The sequence below is a fragment of the Ranitomeya imitator genome, chromosome 3 (assembly GCF_032444005.1).
Source record: "Ranitomeya imitator isolate aRanImi1 chromosome 3, aRanImi1.pri, whole genome shotgun sequence".
Lineage (NCBI taxonomy): Eukaryota > Metazoa > Chordata > Amphibia > Anura > Dendrobatidae > Ranitomeya > Ranitomeya imitator.
This window is the reverse complement of record NC_091284.1, coordinates 468,735,706-468,754,166: the sequence shown is the minus strand read 5'-3', so window position 1 is coordinate 468,754,166 and position 18,461 is coordinate 468,735,706. Positions and strand designations below refer to the sequence as shown.

The following is an 18,461-nucleotide window of genomic DNA, read 5'->3' as shown; positions in this document are numbered from 1 at the left end:
TCTGTCGGGTGAGAGTCTGGAGTCACCCGTACAAATTAGTTTTTCAATATCGATTACTTCGGATGACTTTAGTCTAATGTGTATGTTGGCCAAGCCAATATACCGTAAATAACAAATTTCATAAAATTCTTTTAGAGATGAAGTGATTGTGAGAATTGTCAGAATTGCATCACATTTCTTTAAATTAATGGAGTATATTTCATTTCAACAGATTTGTATATTTGCTGGGGAGACTTTACTGTTCTCTAACTGGGCCATCACTGCTGATATGCTAATGGTAAGTATAAATATCTCTAGATTTTGTTTTAATAGGTTTGTCTACCTGTCAATTGTTATATCAATTGCCATCAATTTATTTACATAGAACCTGGTCTTACAAATTATACTGGAATTTTCAATATTCTTCTGTGATTCTGGCCTATTTCTTCCATGGTTCTGCCAGCTAGAAAAGATGTTCTATGATGCAATATAATTAGCGGCAGAGATAATTTCTAATATTAAGTTGTGTAAAATTGAATTATGGTAAGAAACAAATTTCTTTACTGTGAGTCTAACACTCTGATAGACTGGATGACCCTACACATTTTGGTCGCAAGTTAGACATTTTTCCATTTCATGTGAGAAAAATTAACTTTCACCTTCTGATATATGTTCTGTTGTGAATACAATATGGCTATCCCAGTCAGAACTACTTTTGAATCTGGATTATATATGAATGACATAAATGGCTTATTAGATCCTCTTAAAAATATTACTTTAACTTCCGTTCTTCAATGCTTTTTACGAGGTATTAGTGCTTTAATGTGTCCATTAACTATGCGTTCCTTGAGATACTTTATGCAGCGAGAATAAAAAAAAGTTCTAAATATAATCTAATAGTAAGAGATGAATAGTTCTAGTGAGAAGTTCTTTGACCTCCAGAGCTTTCATTGGGATTGTGCCTTAAAATTTCTATGCATTATAATATTAGTGTTATTACTAAAGCATGAATTGCCTACTTTTTTTTTTTTTTTTTGCTTGCAATATACATTTTTATTCCAAAGTAAAATATTCAATGGTTTAATAGTCATTCATAGTGATTAATTTACCTTAATTGTACTCATGTTAAACACATTGCAAAGAATTTAACATATTGTATTTAGGCAAGACTACCTGAGAGAATACGAGCCCTGCCTGGTGCATTATACGGTGGGGAAAATAAGTATTTGATACACCGACTATTTTTAAAGTTTTCGCACTTAAAAACAATGGAGAGGGCTGTAATTTTTATCGTAGGTACACTTCAACTGTGAGAGACAGAATCTGTATGAAATAAGTATTTGACCACCTACCAACAAGCAAGAATTCTGGCTCGCAGACCTGTTAGTTTTTCTTTAAGAAGCCGTCCTACTCTGCACTTGTTACCTGTATAAAAGACACCTGTTCACACTCAATCAATCACACTCAATGTCCACCACGGACAACACCAAAGAGCTGTCTAAGGACACCAGGGACAAAATTGTAGACCCGCACAAGGCTGAGATGGATGACAGGACAATAGGCAAGCAACTTGGTGAGAAGGAAACAACTGTTGGCACAATTATTAGAAAATGGAAGAAACACAAAATGACAGTCAGTCTTCCTTGGTCTGGTGCTCCATACAGGAGCTCGCCTCGTGGGGTAAGGTTGATTCTGAGAAATATCAGGAATTGGCCAAGAACTACATGGGAGGACCTGGTCAATGACCTGAAGAGAGCTGGGAACAGTCTTAAACATTACTGTTAGTAACACACTACGCCATCATAGATTAAAATCCTTCAGGGCACGTAAGGTCCCTCTGCTCATGCCAGAGCACGTGGTCAGGCCTTTCTGAAGTTCACCAATAACCATCTGGATTATCCTTAGGAGGCATGGGAGAAGATCATGTGGTCAGATGAGACCAAAATAGAACTTTTTGGTATCCACTCTAATCGCCATGTTTGGAGGAAGGAGTACAACCCCCAAGAACACCGTCCAACCGTGAAGCATGGTGGGGAAACATCATACTTTGGGGGACAGGACGACTGCACTATGTTGAAGGGAGGATGGATGTGGTCATGTATTGCGAGATTTTAGCCAATAACTTCATTCCCTCAGTAAAAGCATTGAAGATGGGTTGTGGCTGGGTCTTCCATCATGACAATGACCTGAAATGCACAGCCAGGGCATCTACAGTATGGAAAAGCTCCGTATGAAGCATTTCAAGGTCCTGGAGTGGCCTAGCCAGTCTCCAGACCTGTACCCAATGGAAAAGCTGAAACTCCACTCCATGTTACCCAGCGACAGCCCTGAAGCCTGAAAGATCTGGAGAAGATCTGTATGGAGCAGTGGGCCAAAATCCCTTCTGCAATTTGTAAACTTGGTCAAGAACTACATTAAACATCTGACCTCTGTAATTGCAAACAAAGGTTTCAGTACCAAATATTCGGCTCTGTTTTTCTATTGTATCAAATACTTATATCATGCAATAAGATGCAAATTAATTATGTAAAAATCATACAATATGATTTTTCTGGATACATTTTTTTTTTTTTTACGATTCGGTCTCAGTTGAAGTTTCCCTACTATAAAAATTATCTTCATTGTAGGTAGGAAAACTTGCAAAATCGGCATTGTATCAAATACTTATTTTCCCCACTCTATCTGCAGTGGTCATTAGGAAGGGAACAATCTCTCGGTGTTTGGCAAAGTGTGGTATCATCGTCTTAAGAAAGCACTAACATTATCCTAATACTATAAGTACTGGTGTAATTAGATGTCTTGGACATTGTACACAAGTCATACCATCCCACCAAACTGTAATCATACTGTGTGGGTGCTTGTAATGTGAATCATTGAATGAAATCACATATAGAAAAGCTCATTGTAGTGCATATGGTGGCACCCATTCTCAGAATTTCCTGGCAGATGAGCCCATAATCTCCTTATGTGTTGTCATGCATGTGAAATCCTCTCTCATTAAACAAGCGTTACTTAAAGCTCCCCAATTTGTAAAATAGGCTTTCCATTTTCCTTGCTCGTTGAGTCACATCTCTCATCTAGATGATTCCTGGGCTATTGTTTCAATGACCCAGCTTTTGGAGTGGAATGTCCTACTCTATGTTTACGTTCTTGAAAAGGGATGAAATAGTCTTGACCATCGTCTACTGTAGGAATTTCCTATTGAACCTATTCAAATAAACACAAGGCTGCAGCCATGGAAGTTTTATTTTAAACAGGAAGCTTCTTGAATACGGTGTTCTTGTTTGATATGTCAAGATACCTCCAATCATCCAGCAGCATTCTATTGTTTCCTCCAACAATATGGAGTATAAAGAGCATACCAAGCAATAAATAAAATGTTCACATTAAACGGTTGTTGCTCTGCCATCTCTGTAGGATCAAACACCTCCTTATCCGAGAATAAAGAGAAAAACAATGGTGCTAGCTGCGTTTTGAATTCTCTCCATTAATAGACCTTGTGGTCTCATTTTGTTACATGATCTAGTGCCTGATGGTTGTTATACCTAACCAGAAATAAATGTCCGTAGAAAATATTGAAAACCGTGTATTCTTTCATTATAGTACCCACATCTCTGGAAGCGCTGGATGCAGTGTATTTATAGTCTTTGTAGGGGGTCTTACTCTTGTTTGTCTTATTTTGTACAGTATGTGGTTATTCCAACCCGCCGTGCCACAGCCGTAGCTTTGCAGAGCTTCACATCACATCTTCTAGGAGACGCTGGGAGTCCATACCTTATTGGTTTTGTAAGTACATGACTGTGATCAGATCAGTGTGAATGTAGTAGTATGTTGAAAAATTTATAGCTATATAGTTTTGCAGACTTGTGTTGAACTACAGTTGTTCAGTTTATATGTAGCAAAATTGAGACTTTATGTAAAATATTCTTCCTGTTTTTTAAAACCTGTGACCTAATGATGTGATGACTAGCTCATCTTTCAATCCTATTAGTGGGGTTTTCTTGGCTCTAGACAAATTTCTGTAGTCAGTCTGTGACTTTAGGTTGCCAAATCATGACAGTGTGCAATGTGCACGCTATCAAAATGCCTCTGTAATTCCAATTCGAATGGGCAGTTAGGGGGCTGCAAGTATGCGATTTCCATAGTTGTGGTCACAAGCCAACTCAATCATCTGCTTCACTTAGTGCTTAATTGAAACTCCCTTTAATGAAAAAGAGAATAATTAATATTCTTAATGTATCTTATAAGCTGTGTAGGATCATGGAGTATATCACGAGTGCAAGAATTTACATTGTAAGGGTCCACTCACATAGGAGTATAAATCCAACGAGTGCAATGTTAGAAAAACTCAGATTACACTCGCCATAATGTTATTCTAATAGACAGTGCTCATCTGCGAGTTTTTCCTCATTTGGAGTTGGCATGGGGAAAAATTTCATATTCACAGTATTACTTGCTCAATATTCTCAACGTCCGCCCTATTTGGGGGACTTTGGTACCTCCACAATAATTATTCCACAAAAAGACTTGATCACCCAGTATTGGAAGAATAAGTGACCTAGACTGAGGTACTGATAAAAACTAACAGTTTATTGATAATTATTAAAAACAATATATAAATACTATAAAGAAAGGTATTAGACCTAGAAGGAGGGACACAAAAAAGCCATAGGCTACATCCAAACCGTGGACTAGTTTAACATAAACATGTGTAAATTACATCCATGCTACCTATACTCTATGTGCATAATGATATATGGTAAAACATTCCCTCATAGAAATGTGCCGTTGTAGACTGTCATGCGGAGGCGGGCTAAACCCATCCACTAATATGATACATGATTGTCACTAGCAAATATAGAGTATTGTATTAGAATGGGTATATTACCTTAAGATCTGCCACGTGGATGTATGCCCCGGCGTCCCTCTGCCCCGACGCGCGTTTCGCACTGCTTCTTCGAGAGACGCCTCCCGAAGAAGCAGTGCGAAACGCGCGTCGGGGCAGAGGGACGCCGGGGCATACATCCACGTGGCAGATCTTAAGGTAATATACCCATTCTAATACAATACTCTATATTTGCTAGTGACAATCATGTATCATATTAGTGGATGGGTTTAGCCCGCCTCCGCATGACAGTCTACAACGGCACATTTCTATGAGGGAATGTTTTACCATATATCATTATGCACATAGAGTATAGGTAGCATGGATGTAATTTACACATGTTTATGTTAAACTAGTCCACGGTTTGGATGTAGCCTATGGCTTTTTTGTGTCCCTCCTTCTAGGTCTAATACCTTTCTTTATAGTATTTATATATTGTTTTTAATAATTATCAATAAACTGTTAGTTTTTATCAGTACCTCAGTCTAGGTCACTTATTCTTCCAATACTGGGTGATCAAGTCTTTTTGTGGAATAATGGGGAAAAATTTGCAGCATGCTGCGTATGGCCGCGTAAAACGGCTGAGACTCACCAATGAAAGTCAATGGGTGCAAGAAAAAATTGCACAGATAGATCTGTATGCACCCATCTCAACGGAAACCCGACATTTTATCAACTGAGTACAGTAAATTTACCACGTGAGCCGTCAGAATAGAATAGATACAGTGGGTACAGAAAGTATTCAGACCCCTTTAAATTTTTCTGTTTCATTGCAGCCATTTGGTAAATGATTTTTTCAGTCAAGATGGGGTGCAGAGTGTACATTAATGAGAAAAAAAATTATGTAGAAATTTTTGCATATTTATTAAAAAAGAATAACTGAAATATCACATGGTCATAAGTATTCAGACCCTTTGGTCAGACACTCATATTTAAGTCACTTGTTGTCCATTTCATTGCGATCCTCCTTGAGATGGTTCTACTCCTTCATTGGAGTCCAGCTGTGTTTAGTTAAACTGATAGGACTTGATTTGCAAAGGCACACACCTGTCTATATAAGACCTCACAGCTCACAATGCATATCAGACCAAATGAGAATCATGAGGTCAAAAGCAACTGGTCAAGGAGCTCAGAGTCAGAATTGTGGCAAGGCACAAATCTGGCTAAGGTTGCAAAATAATTTCTGCAGTACTCAAGGTTCCGAAGAGCAGAGTGGCCTCCATAATCCTTAAATGGAAGACGTTTGGGACCACCAGAAGTCTTCCTAGACCTGGCCATCCAGCCAAACTGAGCAATAATGGGAGAAGAGCCTTGGTGAGAGAGTTAAAGAACCCCAGGATCACCGTGGCTGAGCTGAAGAGATGCAGTAGGGAGATGTGAGAAAGTTCCACAAAGTCAACTATCACTGCAGCCCTCCACCTGTCGGGCCTTTATGGCAGAGTGGCACGACTGAAGCCTCTCCTCAGTGCAAGACATATGAAAGCCCGCATAGGGTTTGCTAAAAAACAAGGGAAGAACTCCAAGACTATGAGAAATAAGATTCTCTGGTCTGAGACGAAGATAGACATTTTTGGTGATAATTCAATGCAGTATGTGTGGAGAGAACCAGGCACTGCTCATCGCCTGCCCAATACAATCCCAAGAGTGAAACGTGGTGGTGGTGGCAGCATCTTGCTAAGGGGGTGTTTTACAACTGCAGGGACAGGACGACTGGTTTCCATTGAAGGAAACATGAATGCGGACTGGACCTCAGACTTGGCCGAAGATTCACCTTCCAACAAGACAATGACCCTAAACACACTGCTAAAATAACAAAGGAGTGGCTTCAGAACTTGACTAACCCAGCCAGAGCCCCGGCTTAAACCCAATTGAGCATCTCTGGAGAGACCTGAAAATGGCTGTCCACCAACGTTCACCATCCAACCTGACGGAACTGGAGAGGATCTGCAAGGAAGAATGGCAGAGGATCCCCAAATCCAGGTGTGAAAAACTTGTTGCATCATTCCCAAGAAGACTCATGGCTGTACTAGCTCAAAAAGGTGCTTCTACTCAATACTGAGCAAAGGGTCTGAATACTAATGACCATGTGATATTTCAGATTTTCTTTTTTAATAAATATGCAAAAATTTCTACATTTGTTTTTTTTTTTTCAGTCAAGATGAGGTGCAGAGTGTACATTAAGGAGAAAAAAATTAACTTTGTTTCATTGCATCCATTTTGTAAATTCAAAAAAGAGTGAAAAATTTAAAGAAGTCTGAATACTTTCCGTACCCACTGTTTATAGATAGAATAACAGAAAAAAAATGGCTTGGAGTCCCTCCTATTTTTAATAACCAGCAAAGGCTAGACAAACAATTATGGGTTGATATTAATAGCCAGAAAAGGGGCCATAGATATTGACCAACACCCTTCCAGACTAATAACATCATCCCTCAGCCACTCCAGAAATGGCGCATCCATTAGATTCAGATGCGTAACCTCGGCTCTTCCCACTTACCTTGGTGCGGTAGGCAAGGGGGGGTAATGGTATTGGGGTTGATGTCAGCTTTATAATGTCAGCTGACATCAAGCCCAGGGGTAAGCAATGGTGAGGCGTCTATAAGACACCTCCATTACTAACCCTGTCAGTTTAAGTTAAAAAAATACACACACGAAGCAAAGGCTTTAATTTGAACAAAATACTCCCCAACCTTCTTTTACCAATTTATTAATATCCAAAGAAAAAAAAATAAAAACAAGAAATCTTCACTTGTCTGACGATCATCCATAAGTCCTCCGGCGAGCCCAACTCCTCTACATCTGGATGCATTGCTTAGCGATGACTTAAAATGCAACCTCTCAGCCATGCATACAGGAGACACTGAGCTGAGGGTGAGAACGCAGCTTCAATGCCAAGCGCAGATATGAGTAAGGTGACTGGAGATCAGAGCCGATGAACTCTGGTCAACTTACTGACAACATCACTTGCACCATGAGGGGAGACAATCAATTGGACTTCTTCATATGATATGGAAATGACTTATTGTAATGAAGTCCCAAAACTTTCTATAATGGAAAAACCCTATTTCAGTAAATGGTTGGGTAAACCATGGATGAATTAAAAACGCAGTGACCAAAGATGTCAATTAAGTTTTAACATACAGAGATTGAACTTTCCTTACAGTTGCAAAGTGCAGTTTTTTTAAATGACCTTTTTGGTGAAATCCTGTCTGGGTATGAGAATAATTTAACTGAAGCTGCTTAAAAATGCACCTCTACAAGAATAACATTAAATTTAATGTCAGAATAAAACACAAAACATTAAAGGGAATCTGTCACCCCAAAAATGGCCTATAAACTAAGACCACCTGCATCAGGGGCTTATCTACATTTTACAGTACATTATACTCACCCAGGGGCGGTTCCACTGCGGTCAAGTCCGATGGGCGTCGCGGTCTGGGTCTGGCGCCTCCCATCTTCATATGATCACGTTCTCTTCTTGTCGCGGCTCCTGCACAGGCGTACTTTGTCTGCCCTGTTGAGGGCAGAGCAAAGTACTGCAGTGCGCAGGCGCCGGGATCAAGTCTACTAGAACAGTAGTTTCTCATAGAGATGCCCTCTCTATAATGCCAACATGCAATAATAGGACATTGACAGTGACTGTCTTCACGAGACAACATCTTTACTCAACCAGAAAACCGAGGAGGCCCAAAAGACAATAGCATTTAAAATTCTCACATGGTGGGCATCATCTGTATTCAATGGTATGTGGTCATATGATGGTAAATATAGACAGTTAGCAATGACTGGCTGATTTTTGAGGACCACAGCTAGCTCATGGGCTTATTCTAATATATAGACATTTGTAGGTGAACAAGTCGGGTCGATTTACTACTTGTCATAGGTGAGGAAGTTATAAACGTGCTTCAGTTATCAAGCTAATGATACCAGTGTGTACATATAGGGAAGGTGTGGAATGGCTCCACACGTTGCACATATCGCGGTGCTTCATAAAATGAAGATGGCAGATGAGCTTTAACTGGAATAAGTCTACAGTGTTTACAATTCTGAGGCTGAACTGTTCCCTAAGAGCTCGTCTGGCTCAGCATGCACATCACGTTTTCAGGACTGCAAGGCCATTTTGCAGTTGCAGTTTCATACATTATTCTAATTGCTTTACTTCCAGCCCTCTGTGTGAAGGTTTTATGGCAATACAATGCTTTATTGAAAGCATCAGCAATTTGTAAACTGACTTGAGAGAAAATTCCATTTCACAACTATTTACACAATGCTCTCTTTACATAACGGACCTAGATGTAATGGATTTTGAGGATCAGCCCCAGAAGGATCATGGAACCCAATGATTACCCTGATAATGTAACTATTTGATGTACACTTCATAAAGCAAGACAACATACAGGTGCTTCTCACAAAATTAGAATATCATCAAAAAGTTAATTTATTTCAGTTCTGCGCTACAAAAAGTGAAACTCCTATATTATATAGAGTCATTACAATCAGAGTGATCTATTTCACGTGTTTATTTCTGTTAATGTTGATTATGACTTACAGCCAATGAAAACCCAAAAGTCATTATCTCAGTAAATTAGAATAATTAACAAAAACACCTACAAAGGCTCCCTAAGCTTTTTAAAGGTCCCTTAGTCTGTTTCGGTAGGCTCCACAATCATGGGGAAGACTGCTGACTTGACAGATGTCCAGAAGGCAGTCATTGACACACTCCACAAGGAGGGTAAGCCACAAAAGGTCATTACTAATGAAGCTGGCTGTTCAGAGTGCTGTATCCAAGCATATTAATGGAAAATTGAGTGGAATGAAAAAGTGTGGTAGAAAAAAGTGCACAAGCAACCGGGATAAGCGCAGCCTTAAAAGGATTGATAAGAAAAGGCATTCAAAAATTTGAGAGAGATTCACAAGGAGTGGACTGCTGCTGGAGTCATTGCTTCAAGATCCACCACACACACAGACGTATCCAGGGCATGGGCTACAAGTGTCGCATTCCTTGTGTCAAGCCACTCATGACCAATACACAGAGCCAGAAGCGTCTTACCTGGGCCAAGTAGAAAAAGAATTGAACTGTTGCTCAGTGGTCCAAGGTGTTGTTCTCAGATGAAAGTACATTTTGCAATTCATTTGGAAATCAAGGTCTCAGAGTCTGAAGGAAGAGTGGGAAGACTGGAGAGGCACACAATCCAAGCTGCTTGAAGTGTAGTGTGAAGTTTCCACAATCAGTGATGGTTTGGGGAGCCATCTCATCTGTTGGAGTACAGTAGGTCCACTGTGTTTTATCAAGATCAAAGTCAGTGCAGCGGTCTACCAGGAAATTTAAGAGCACTTCATGCTTCCTTCTGCCGACAAGCTTTTTGGAGATGGAAATTTCACTATACAGCAGGACTTGGCACCTGTCCACACAAAAGTACCAATACCTGGTATTGGTTTAAAAACATCAATATCACTGAGCTTGATTGGCCAGCAAATTCGCCTTACCTTAACCCCATAGAGAATCTATGGGGTATTGTCAAGAGGAAGAAGAGACACCAGACCAGAGGAGCTGAAGGCTGCTATCAAAGCAACCTGTGCTTCCATAACACCTCAAGAGTGCCACAGGCTGATTGCCTCCATGCCAATGCCGCATTGATGCAGTAATTGATGCAAAAGGAGCCCTGACCAAATATTGAGTGCATTTACTGAATATTCATTTCAGTAGGCCAACATTTTGGATTTTAAAATAATTTTTCAAGCTAGTGTTATAAAGAATTCTAATTTACTGAGATAATGATTTTTGAGTTTTCATTGGTTATAGGCCATAACCATCAACATTGACAGAAATAAAAAGTTTTAATAGATCACTCTGTAATGACTTTATATAATATGACTTTCACTTTTTGTATTGAAGAACTGAAATAAATTAACTTTTTGATGAAATTCCAGGCAAAGAAAAAATGATCCACACCACCGCAACACTTTGTGCTTGGCTTTTTTTTTTTTTTTTTTAAATATCCATTGTACTTATGGCTGCCCAAATCAGACTCCTGGGTGCTCACTCATAGAAAAAAACAATGCAAATGTCCAAGCAGCAAAAGAGAAGAGTTTCACTTACCGTCCTTAAAATTCACTTTATTTCAGCAGTAGAACAAAGTACGGTAGTTGGTGGAACAAAAAGCTGGAGGACGATCATTTCGCGCACAGGCGCTTCAACCATGCTTGTGTGCGAAACGATCGTCGTCCAGCTCTTTGTTCCACCTACTACTCTCCTGACCTGGATGTTTTAAAACTGCCAAAATAAAGTGATTTTAAGGACGATGAGCACCACTCTTTTTTTTTTTTTTCCTCTTTTGCTGCATTAACTTTTTGATGACATTCAAATTTTGTGAGAAGCACCTGTAGGTTGAGGTCTTGTGGATGGCACCCAATTAAGAAAAAATTACAATTTTCTTTGAAGCTTTATGTTGGATGCTATTCCCTTGGCAACTATCCATGGTTTCACCATTCAGAATCTTATAGCATCTGGAAAAATGATATCCTTTTGTTACTTATATATTGTCACATCTCTCTGTGGAGGTGCAGAATTTTTCTTCGAGAGTAAAGAACATCCTATGTACCTATTTAACCCCAGCCACGTTACATTAATTCTTCAGCGGTCGTCCTTGGTCGCTGAAGTTTTATTTCAATATGATTAATTTTGTATTTGCAGCGCATAATGAAATAGATTTAGAAAAAAATATAATTGTTAATATTTGGAACATCCCCAAAAATACCACCGGATGACCTTGGAATCAGTGACGTTCTACCCATGATCCAGGATATCCTGCTCTGTATACTGAAGTCCTCAAAATGTTTTCGGCGCCCTATTATGATATGAAATACACAATGTCCGTGTTAATAGGTTATTTGTTTTTTTTTTGCCGTTGATTTTTTTTATTTTTTATAGCCTCACATTCCTTACTGGAAATATGTCCACACCTCGCAAATGACCCTTGTACGATGAAAACTGGCACTTTGTTTCCAGGCATTATTGCACAATGGTTGTTTAGCTAAACCTAGTTTTCCTCTGTAGTCCCCAGTGCCTAGGTCATTAGGCAGCTAGGCTAAAGTGGATTTCCTCTGTTGTAGAGGCAAATTGTTCTATTTCATCAGTTTGGAGGAGGCTGTTTACATGTCTATTGTTTTTACTTCCCAGATCTCAGACCTGATCCAGGAGAATACCAATAAGTCTCAACTGTGGGAGTTCTTGAGTCTAGGTTATGCACTAATGCTCTGCCCGTTTGTGGTTGTTTTGGGTGGAATGTTTTTTCTGGCTACAGCACTTTACTTTTTGGAAGATCGTGCCAAAGCTGAGCAACAGTAAGTAGAAGTTGGACTGATTTCTAGTAAATCTATTGGTTGTTTACGGGAACCAATGAAAACAAGTTTGTCTCAATCACATTTCAGACTGTAAAATCCAAATCTGTGTTCTTAAGACAGCTTGTCATGGTCTTGCTTAATCATGCAAAGTTATGTGATTCCATGATCCAAGTACTTAAAGCATACCTCCAGCCTTCAGAAGAAAAAGGATTATAGTGAACGACTCTACAGTATAATCGTTTTTCTAAATCCCTCTAGAGCTTTTTGCTGTCTACCAGCAGCACGGACCACTCAGAGTCCATGTTTTCAGCTGCACTAAACTAGGCAATGTCTTGGTCTTCATTCTTAGCTCCTGCCTTCAGTGTGAAAAGGAGATCCTAGAACTATTGATCCTGCACTGAAGACCGTAGCCTAGGATCAGGATGCTGCATAATTTTAGTGCAACCCGCAGCACAGACTTCGGACAATTCTGTGCTCCAGGAAAGAATGGTTTAGAAAAACTATATACTAGAGTTCTGCACCATAATACTTTTTCTTTTGAAGCTGGAGGTACACTTTAATGTGAAATAATGTATCACTAATGGGGTGAATTTTGGGGGTTCTTATAAATGCTTGCCAATTCACCAATAATGAAGCAAGCATCAGACATGCTATGTGACTTAGATTCACTACATTGGGAGACGACTATAGAATGAAAAAGAATGTTTTAAAAGCCAAACTTGTTTTCTGTGGTCATTAATTGACTGCATGGCTTATAACTAACCTTTGTTCGCATCACTGAACACATTCTAACCTCATATATGTACATATGGTAAAGTAGTTGCTGTTTTATAAACTGCCTATGTCACATTGTTAGGAAGGGACTAATAGAAATAGCAAACTCTTAATTAAAGGGTGAGTGAATCACTTAATAGTCCTGAAGGTGTCCCTAAACGAGCTCCAATTGGCTGTATACAAGTTGATCTTCACTCATTTATGTCCCCATGCACATGGGGCAACCAAACTGTATGGAGACAGAAGTTAGTGCAATTGTACTGTCCTCTTGCAGCATGCATGTAGTTATCAGCATGTCTACTGTTTACATAGGACTATGTACTGCCAACAACAGTGGTATCTATGCTGGCATACATGGTCAATCAGAGAATCATTTTGCTTGTTCATGAGTTGCTTGGTGCCATGCTTACCAATGCCGATGATCGAGAACAGAAAATTATATACAGTTAGGTCCATATATATTTGGACAGAGACAACATTTTTCTAATTTTGGTTATAGACATTACCACAATGAATTTTCAACAAAATAATTCAGATGCAGTTGAAGTTCAGACTTTCAGCTTTCATTTGAGGTTATCCACATTAAAATTGGATGAAGGGTTTAGGAGTTTCAGCTCCTTAACATGTGCCACCCTGTTTTTAAAGGGACCTAAAGTAATTGGACAATTGACTCCAAGGCTATTTCATGGACAGCTGTGGGCAATCCCTTCGTTATGTCAGTCTCAATTAAGCAGATAAGACCTGGAGTTGATTTGAGGTGTGGTGCTTGCATTTGGAAGGTTTTGCTGTGAAGTAAACAAGCGGTCAAATGAGCTCTCCATGCAGGTGAATCAAGCCATCTTCTGTTAAGCTGCGAAAACAGAAAAAACCCATCCGAGAAATTGCTACAATATTAGGAGTGGCAAAATCTACAGTTTGGTACATCCTGAGAAAGGAAGAAAGCACTGGTGAACTCATCAATGCAAAAAGACCTGGGCGCCCACGGAAAACAACAGTGGTGGATGATCTCAGAATAATCTCCATGGTGAAGAGAAACCCCTTCACAACAGCCAACCAAGTGAACAACACTCTCCAGGAGGTAGGCGTATCAATATCCAAATCTACCATAAAGAGAAGACTGCATGAAAGTAAATACAGAGGGTTCACTGCACGGTGCAAGCCACTCATAAGCATCAAGAATAAAAAGGCTAGACTGGACTTTACTAAAAAACATCTAAAAAAGCCAGCACCGTTCTGGAAGAACATTCTTTGTACAGATGAAACCAAGATCAACCTCTACCAGAATGATGGAAAGAGAAAAGTATGGCAAAGGCGTGGTACAGCTCATGATCCAAAGCATACCACACCATCTGTAAAACACGGTGGAGGCAGTGTGATGGCTTGGGCATGCATGGCTGCCAGTGGCACTGGGTCACTAGTGTTTCTTGATGTGACACAGGACAGAAGCAGCCAAATGAATTCTGAGGTATTCAGAGCCATACTGTGTGCTCAGATTCAGCCAAATGCAGCAAAACTGATTGGTCGTCGTTTCATACTACAGATGGACAATGACCCAAAACATAAAGCCAAAGCAACCCAGGAGTTTATTAAAGGGAACCTGTCACCTGAATTTGGCGGGACTGGTTTTGGATCATATGGGCAAGATTGCCTTGCGCAGGCGTGTACTACGGAGGACAGAGAATGAACTTCAATCCAATATTGCGGCCAGCATGCAGCCAGCGGGTAAGGAAAGGGTGAATCAAACCCCTGAAAATTCCGCCCATATGACCCAAAACCAGTCCCGCCAAATTCAGGTGACAGGTTCCCTTTAAAGCAAAGAAGTGGAATATTCTTGAATGGCCAAGTCAGTCACCTGATCTCAATGCAATTGAGCATGCATTTCACTTGTTAAAGACTAAACTTCAGACAGAAAGGCCCGCAAACAAACAGCAACTGAAAACCACCCCAGTAAAGGCCTGGCAGAGCATCAAAAAGGAGGTAACACAGCGTCTGGTGATGTCCATGAGTTCAAGACTTCAGGCAGTCATTGCCAACAAAGGGTTTTCAACCAAGAACTGAAAATGAACATTTTGTTTAAAATTATTGAATCTGTCCAATTACTTTTGGTCCCTTTAAAAGCAGGGTGGCACATGTTAAGGAGCTTCAAACTCCTAAACCCTTCATCCAATTTTAATGTGGATACCCTCAAATGAAAGCTGAAAGTCTGAACTTCAATTGCATCTGAATTGTTTTGTTTAAAATTCATTGCAGTAATGTCTATAACCAAAATTAGAAAAATGTTGTCTCTGTGTGTGTGTATGTGTGTATATATATATATATATATATATATATATATATATATATATATATATATATATATATATATATATATATATATAAATATAAATCAAGATGAATGTGTTAGACTGTGCTAACCTGGTTGAAGTCCTTTTTAGCTTTTAGATAGTTCTTGACAGCTGCTGCGGGTCCACGGGTTACGATGTAACCATAGGAGATCTGGTTCAGAAGGAATATTCGTGGGGATTCTCTTCGCTGCTGTATTGTTGATAAAGCAAAGGTGTTTTTTTTTATTCAACGCATTTCGAAGTTACATGAATTTCTTCTTCACATGTGGTCCTTCATTTTTCATGAAGAAGTTCATGTACCGGTAAATTCGAAAAGCGTAGAATAAAAAACACTATTTTATTTATTAAACTTTGTTTCGGATTAACATCTTTTCAACAATACAGCAGTGCAGAGGATCCCCACGAATATTCCTTCTGAATGACTGAGAACAAGCATTCTATGTGTATGGACCTCCAACTGTTGTTGGACACTCTTGGGAAGAACACAATCGGGCCATGAAATTCAATATGTCCAATAATTCTTTTCCCTGACATTTGTTGTGGGAAAGTCTGGAGGCATCCAATATTAGATAATCATCTGGTACTGCTGAAATTTGCTGTTTGCTCAACATTAATGTACTGTGTATGGTCAGCTTAAAAGACTTGGCAAAACTGACTGAACTCAAGTCATTCTCAATCCACAGAAAGTGGAATTATTGCCCAAACACCTTTATCCATCAGAAATTCTAGATAGGAAGTTCTTGTACCGGACTCTAGAATCTCAGCAACCTTTCTTGAGTGCCCTGACAATATAGTACAATACATGCTTACTGTTATGGTAACACTGGTTTCTACTTCAAAATTATTTTAGTTTGTGATATTCTGTAGCAACTGATATCTTTTGACTATTCACTGTATAGATGTGTAACTGTAACAAGCTTTGTTGCAAGGATAACTAATTTCAGTTAGTATACAAAGTAGAAATAGATATCCCAATAGTCCACAGTACTTCAACTTCATGGACAGAAAAATACATTATGTACAGTATAGACCAACAGCGAGTAGCTCTCACATCCGAGAGAATCGGGCTGATTATGCAAATAACACTCCGCTCAGAGTTTCATCAAAGTGTGCGCATAGGGTGATCTTCTGTCATCTGAGTGAGTAGGAGCAGACTGTTAGGAAAAGATGGAGACCAAGATTTCTCAATCTTCTCCATTGTGCCAGTGCACAAACATCATTGACTTGCATGGCACGGCCCCATAGACTAACATTGGCCCAAGTGTGATCCGATGTTGCCTCTGCTCGCACTCGGATCGATAATACAGCCGTCTATATATTTATATATTGCCATTTCAATGCCCAGGAAGACGGAAAAGTCCACGGAATTTTGGAAATCAGAAGATAGATAAGCCTATTAATAGTATGCAAATAATATATAAATAAAAACAAAATTTTAAAAACCTCTCCATTAACCCATTATTGAGTTAGCGCCAAATTACGCTCACTTACACGCCTTAGCATGATATCAGCGAGGTTATTAATGGTTGTTTGAGGAATGTTTCACCAGTCCTACTCCCAGGATTGTGATGTGGGGTAGCATAACGTACAGTAGCCAGACCCCTCTAATGTTTATTCCAGGTACAATAACATCTTGACATTACATTCATTTGGTGGTAAAACCAGTGGTATGAGCACTTATCCTAATTGTCCTAGGAGCCATTTTTCAACATGCCAATACCGTGAAACATGTTCCTTGTGCTCCTGTAAGCAGCCTGCATGGCTTACACATCCTAACACGGCATGCAGTGTCTCTGGTCTTGTCTCCCATTGAGTATATTTGAGACTTCAGTAGTTGGCAATTGCAAAGGATCTTGATGATTTTCCTTCTAGAGTGAATTCAGAGTGGCAGAACATTCCTCAGACAACCAATTAGAGAGGTGGTGGGGGAGAGGTATGAAAGATACCGTTCACTCTGACATTGAAAAGTGGCTATAAATTTGCCATGTATAGTCACGTTATCTGGTGTCCTCTCCTGAGACAAGTCTTCCAGCATCCACTATGGCCACCGCAGTAGCATACAGAGAAGTGGTAAATCTGTTATACCTCTACAGCAAAGGAAGGGCAGGGGAGACTGTGTTCAAATTTACCACTGTGCTGCCCATTTCACAAAAGAGGCCACCTTGGATGTAGGAGCCCTGGAACACTGGTTTGGATTTAGGAGGCAAACAGAGGCCATAGAGACTATCCATGACATATGTATATAGCTGCTTTTCACTCCCATGATGGAGAGTTGCTTTAATCCAGGTTCCAAGTTGAAGCTGCAGAATTTTCTATTACTTTTTGAAGCTTTGAATACATTTGAAGTCATTATATTCCATGTAATTTACGCAGTAACAAGCGCACATGTCTGTCTCCACGTAACATATTTAATACCTTTGTCTGCTCTCTTCTTGCACAAGCTTTGTCCATCTGTAAAGCTTCTGAAGGGTCTGGTTGCTGGGATAGGTAACGCTGTATTGTGTGAGGCCAGGTGTACTATGCTTTGACCATAGACAGCTGTATCCTGAGGTTTCACTATGGTGCCCAGCTTCTGCCCGGATGACATTACAGCAGACAAACAAAAGCATTGACAAAGATTTCCAATGTTTCTTTGTCTGGCGAGGGTTTGTCCGATGGTGACTCTGCTTAAAATAGTTTATCTCCGTTTAAAAAGAGTGCGTTTTCTTCCCACTAGTGAGCCGTGTTCAGATCCATCAGTTGGCAGCTGTAGTGACTCAGAAGAAGCTTCCATCTTGTAGCTTTTAGGTTGGTCTCATTTTTTTTTTCTTTCGTTTTAGCATTCCCATTTTCTGTTTTGTTTGATCTAATTTGAGGCTTTAGTGAAATTATTCTTTTCTCCTCTTGTTAATTTTCTTTTGACATTCTTGCATTATTTTACGTGTAACTGTCCTGATCCCAGCCAGAGCACTTAGATTGATTATATAAATTTGTGCAGAATTTATTTTTCAGTGCTTTAATCTTTAATATCTGGATAAGTCATGCATTGAAATTACATAGAGAAGTCAAGTTCTGAATAGCTGATTAAGGAGAGAGGGATCTTTACAATGCAAGACTTGTCTGATAGTTCTGATTAGTAAGCGCAATTCTATGTT

At 39.5% G+C, this 18,461-nt stretch overlaps 1 protein-coding gene across 1 annotated transcript in view; it reads left to right on the top strand.

Annotated features, from left to right (window-relative positions):
- LOC138670273 (sphingosine-1-phosphate transporter SPNS2) overlaps positions 1-18,119 on the top strand; it is a 169,725-nt gene extending 151,606 nt beyond the window's left edge. Inside the window, exons 9-12 of the mRNA XM_069757466.1 lie at positions 212-277; positions 3,667-3,765; positions 12,045-12,208; positions 18,044-18,119. Coding sequence (XP_069613567.1) covers positions 212-277; positions 3,667-3,765; positions 12,045-12,208; positions 18,044-18,107 — 393 coding nt within the window. The 3' untranslated portion in view covers positions 18,108-18,119. The remainder of the gene's footprint in view (positions 1-211; positions 278-3,666; positions 3,766-12,044; positions 12,209-18,043) is intronic.
- The last annotated feature ends 342 nt before the right edge of the window (positions 18,120-18,461 follow it).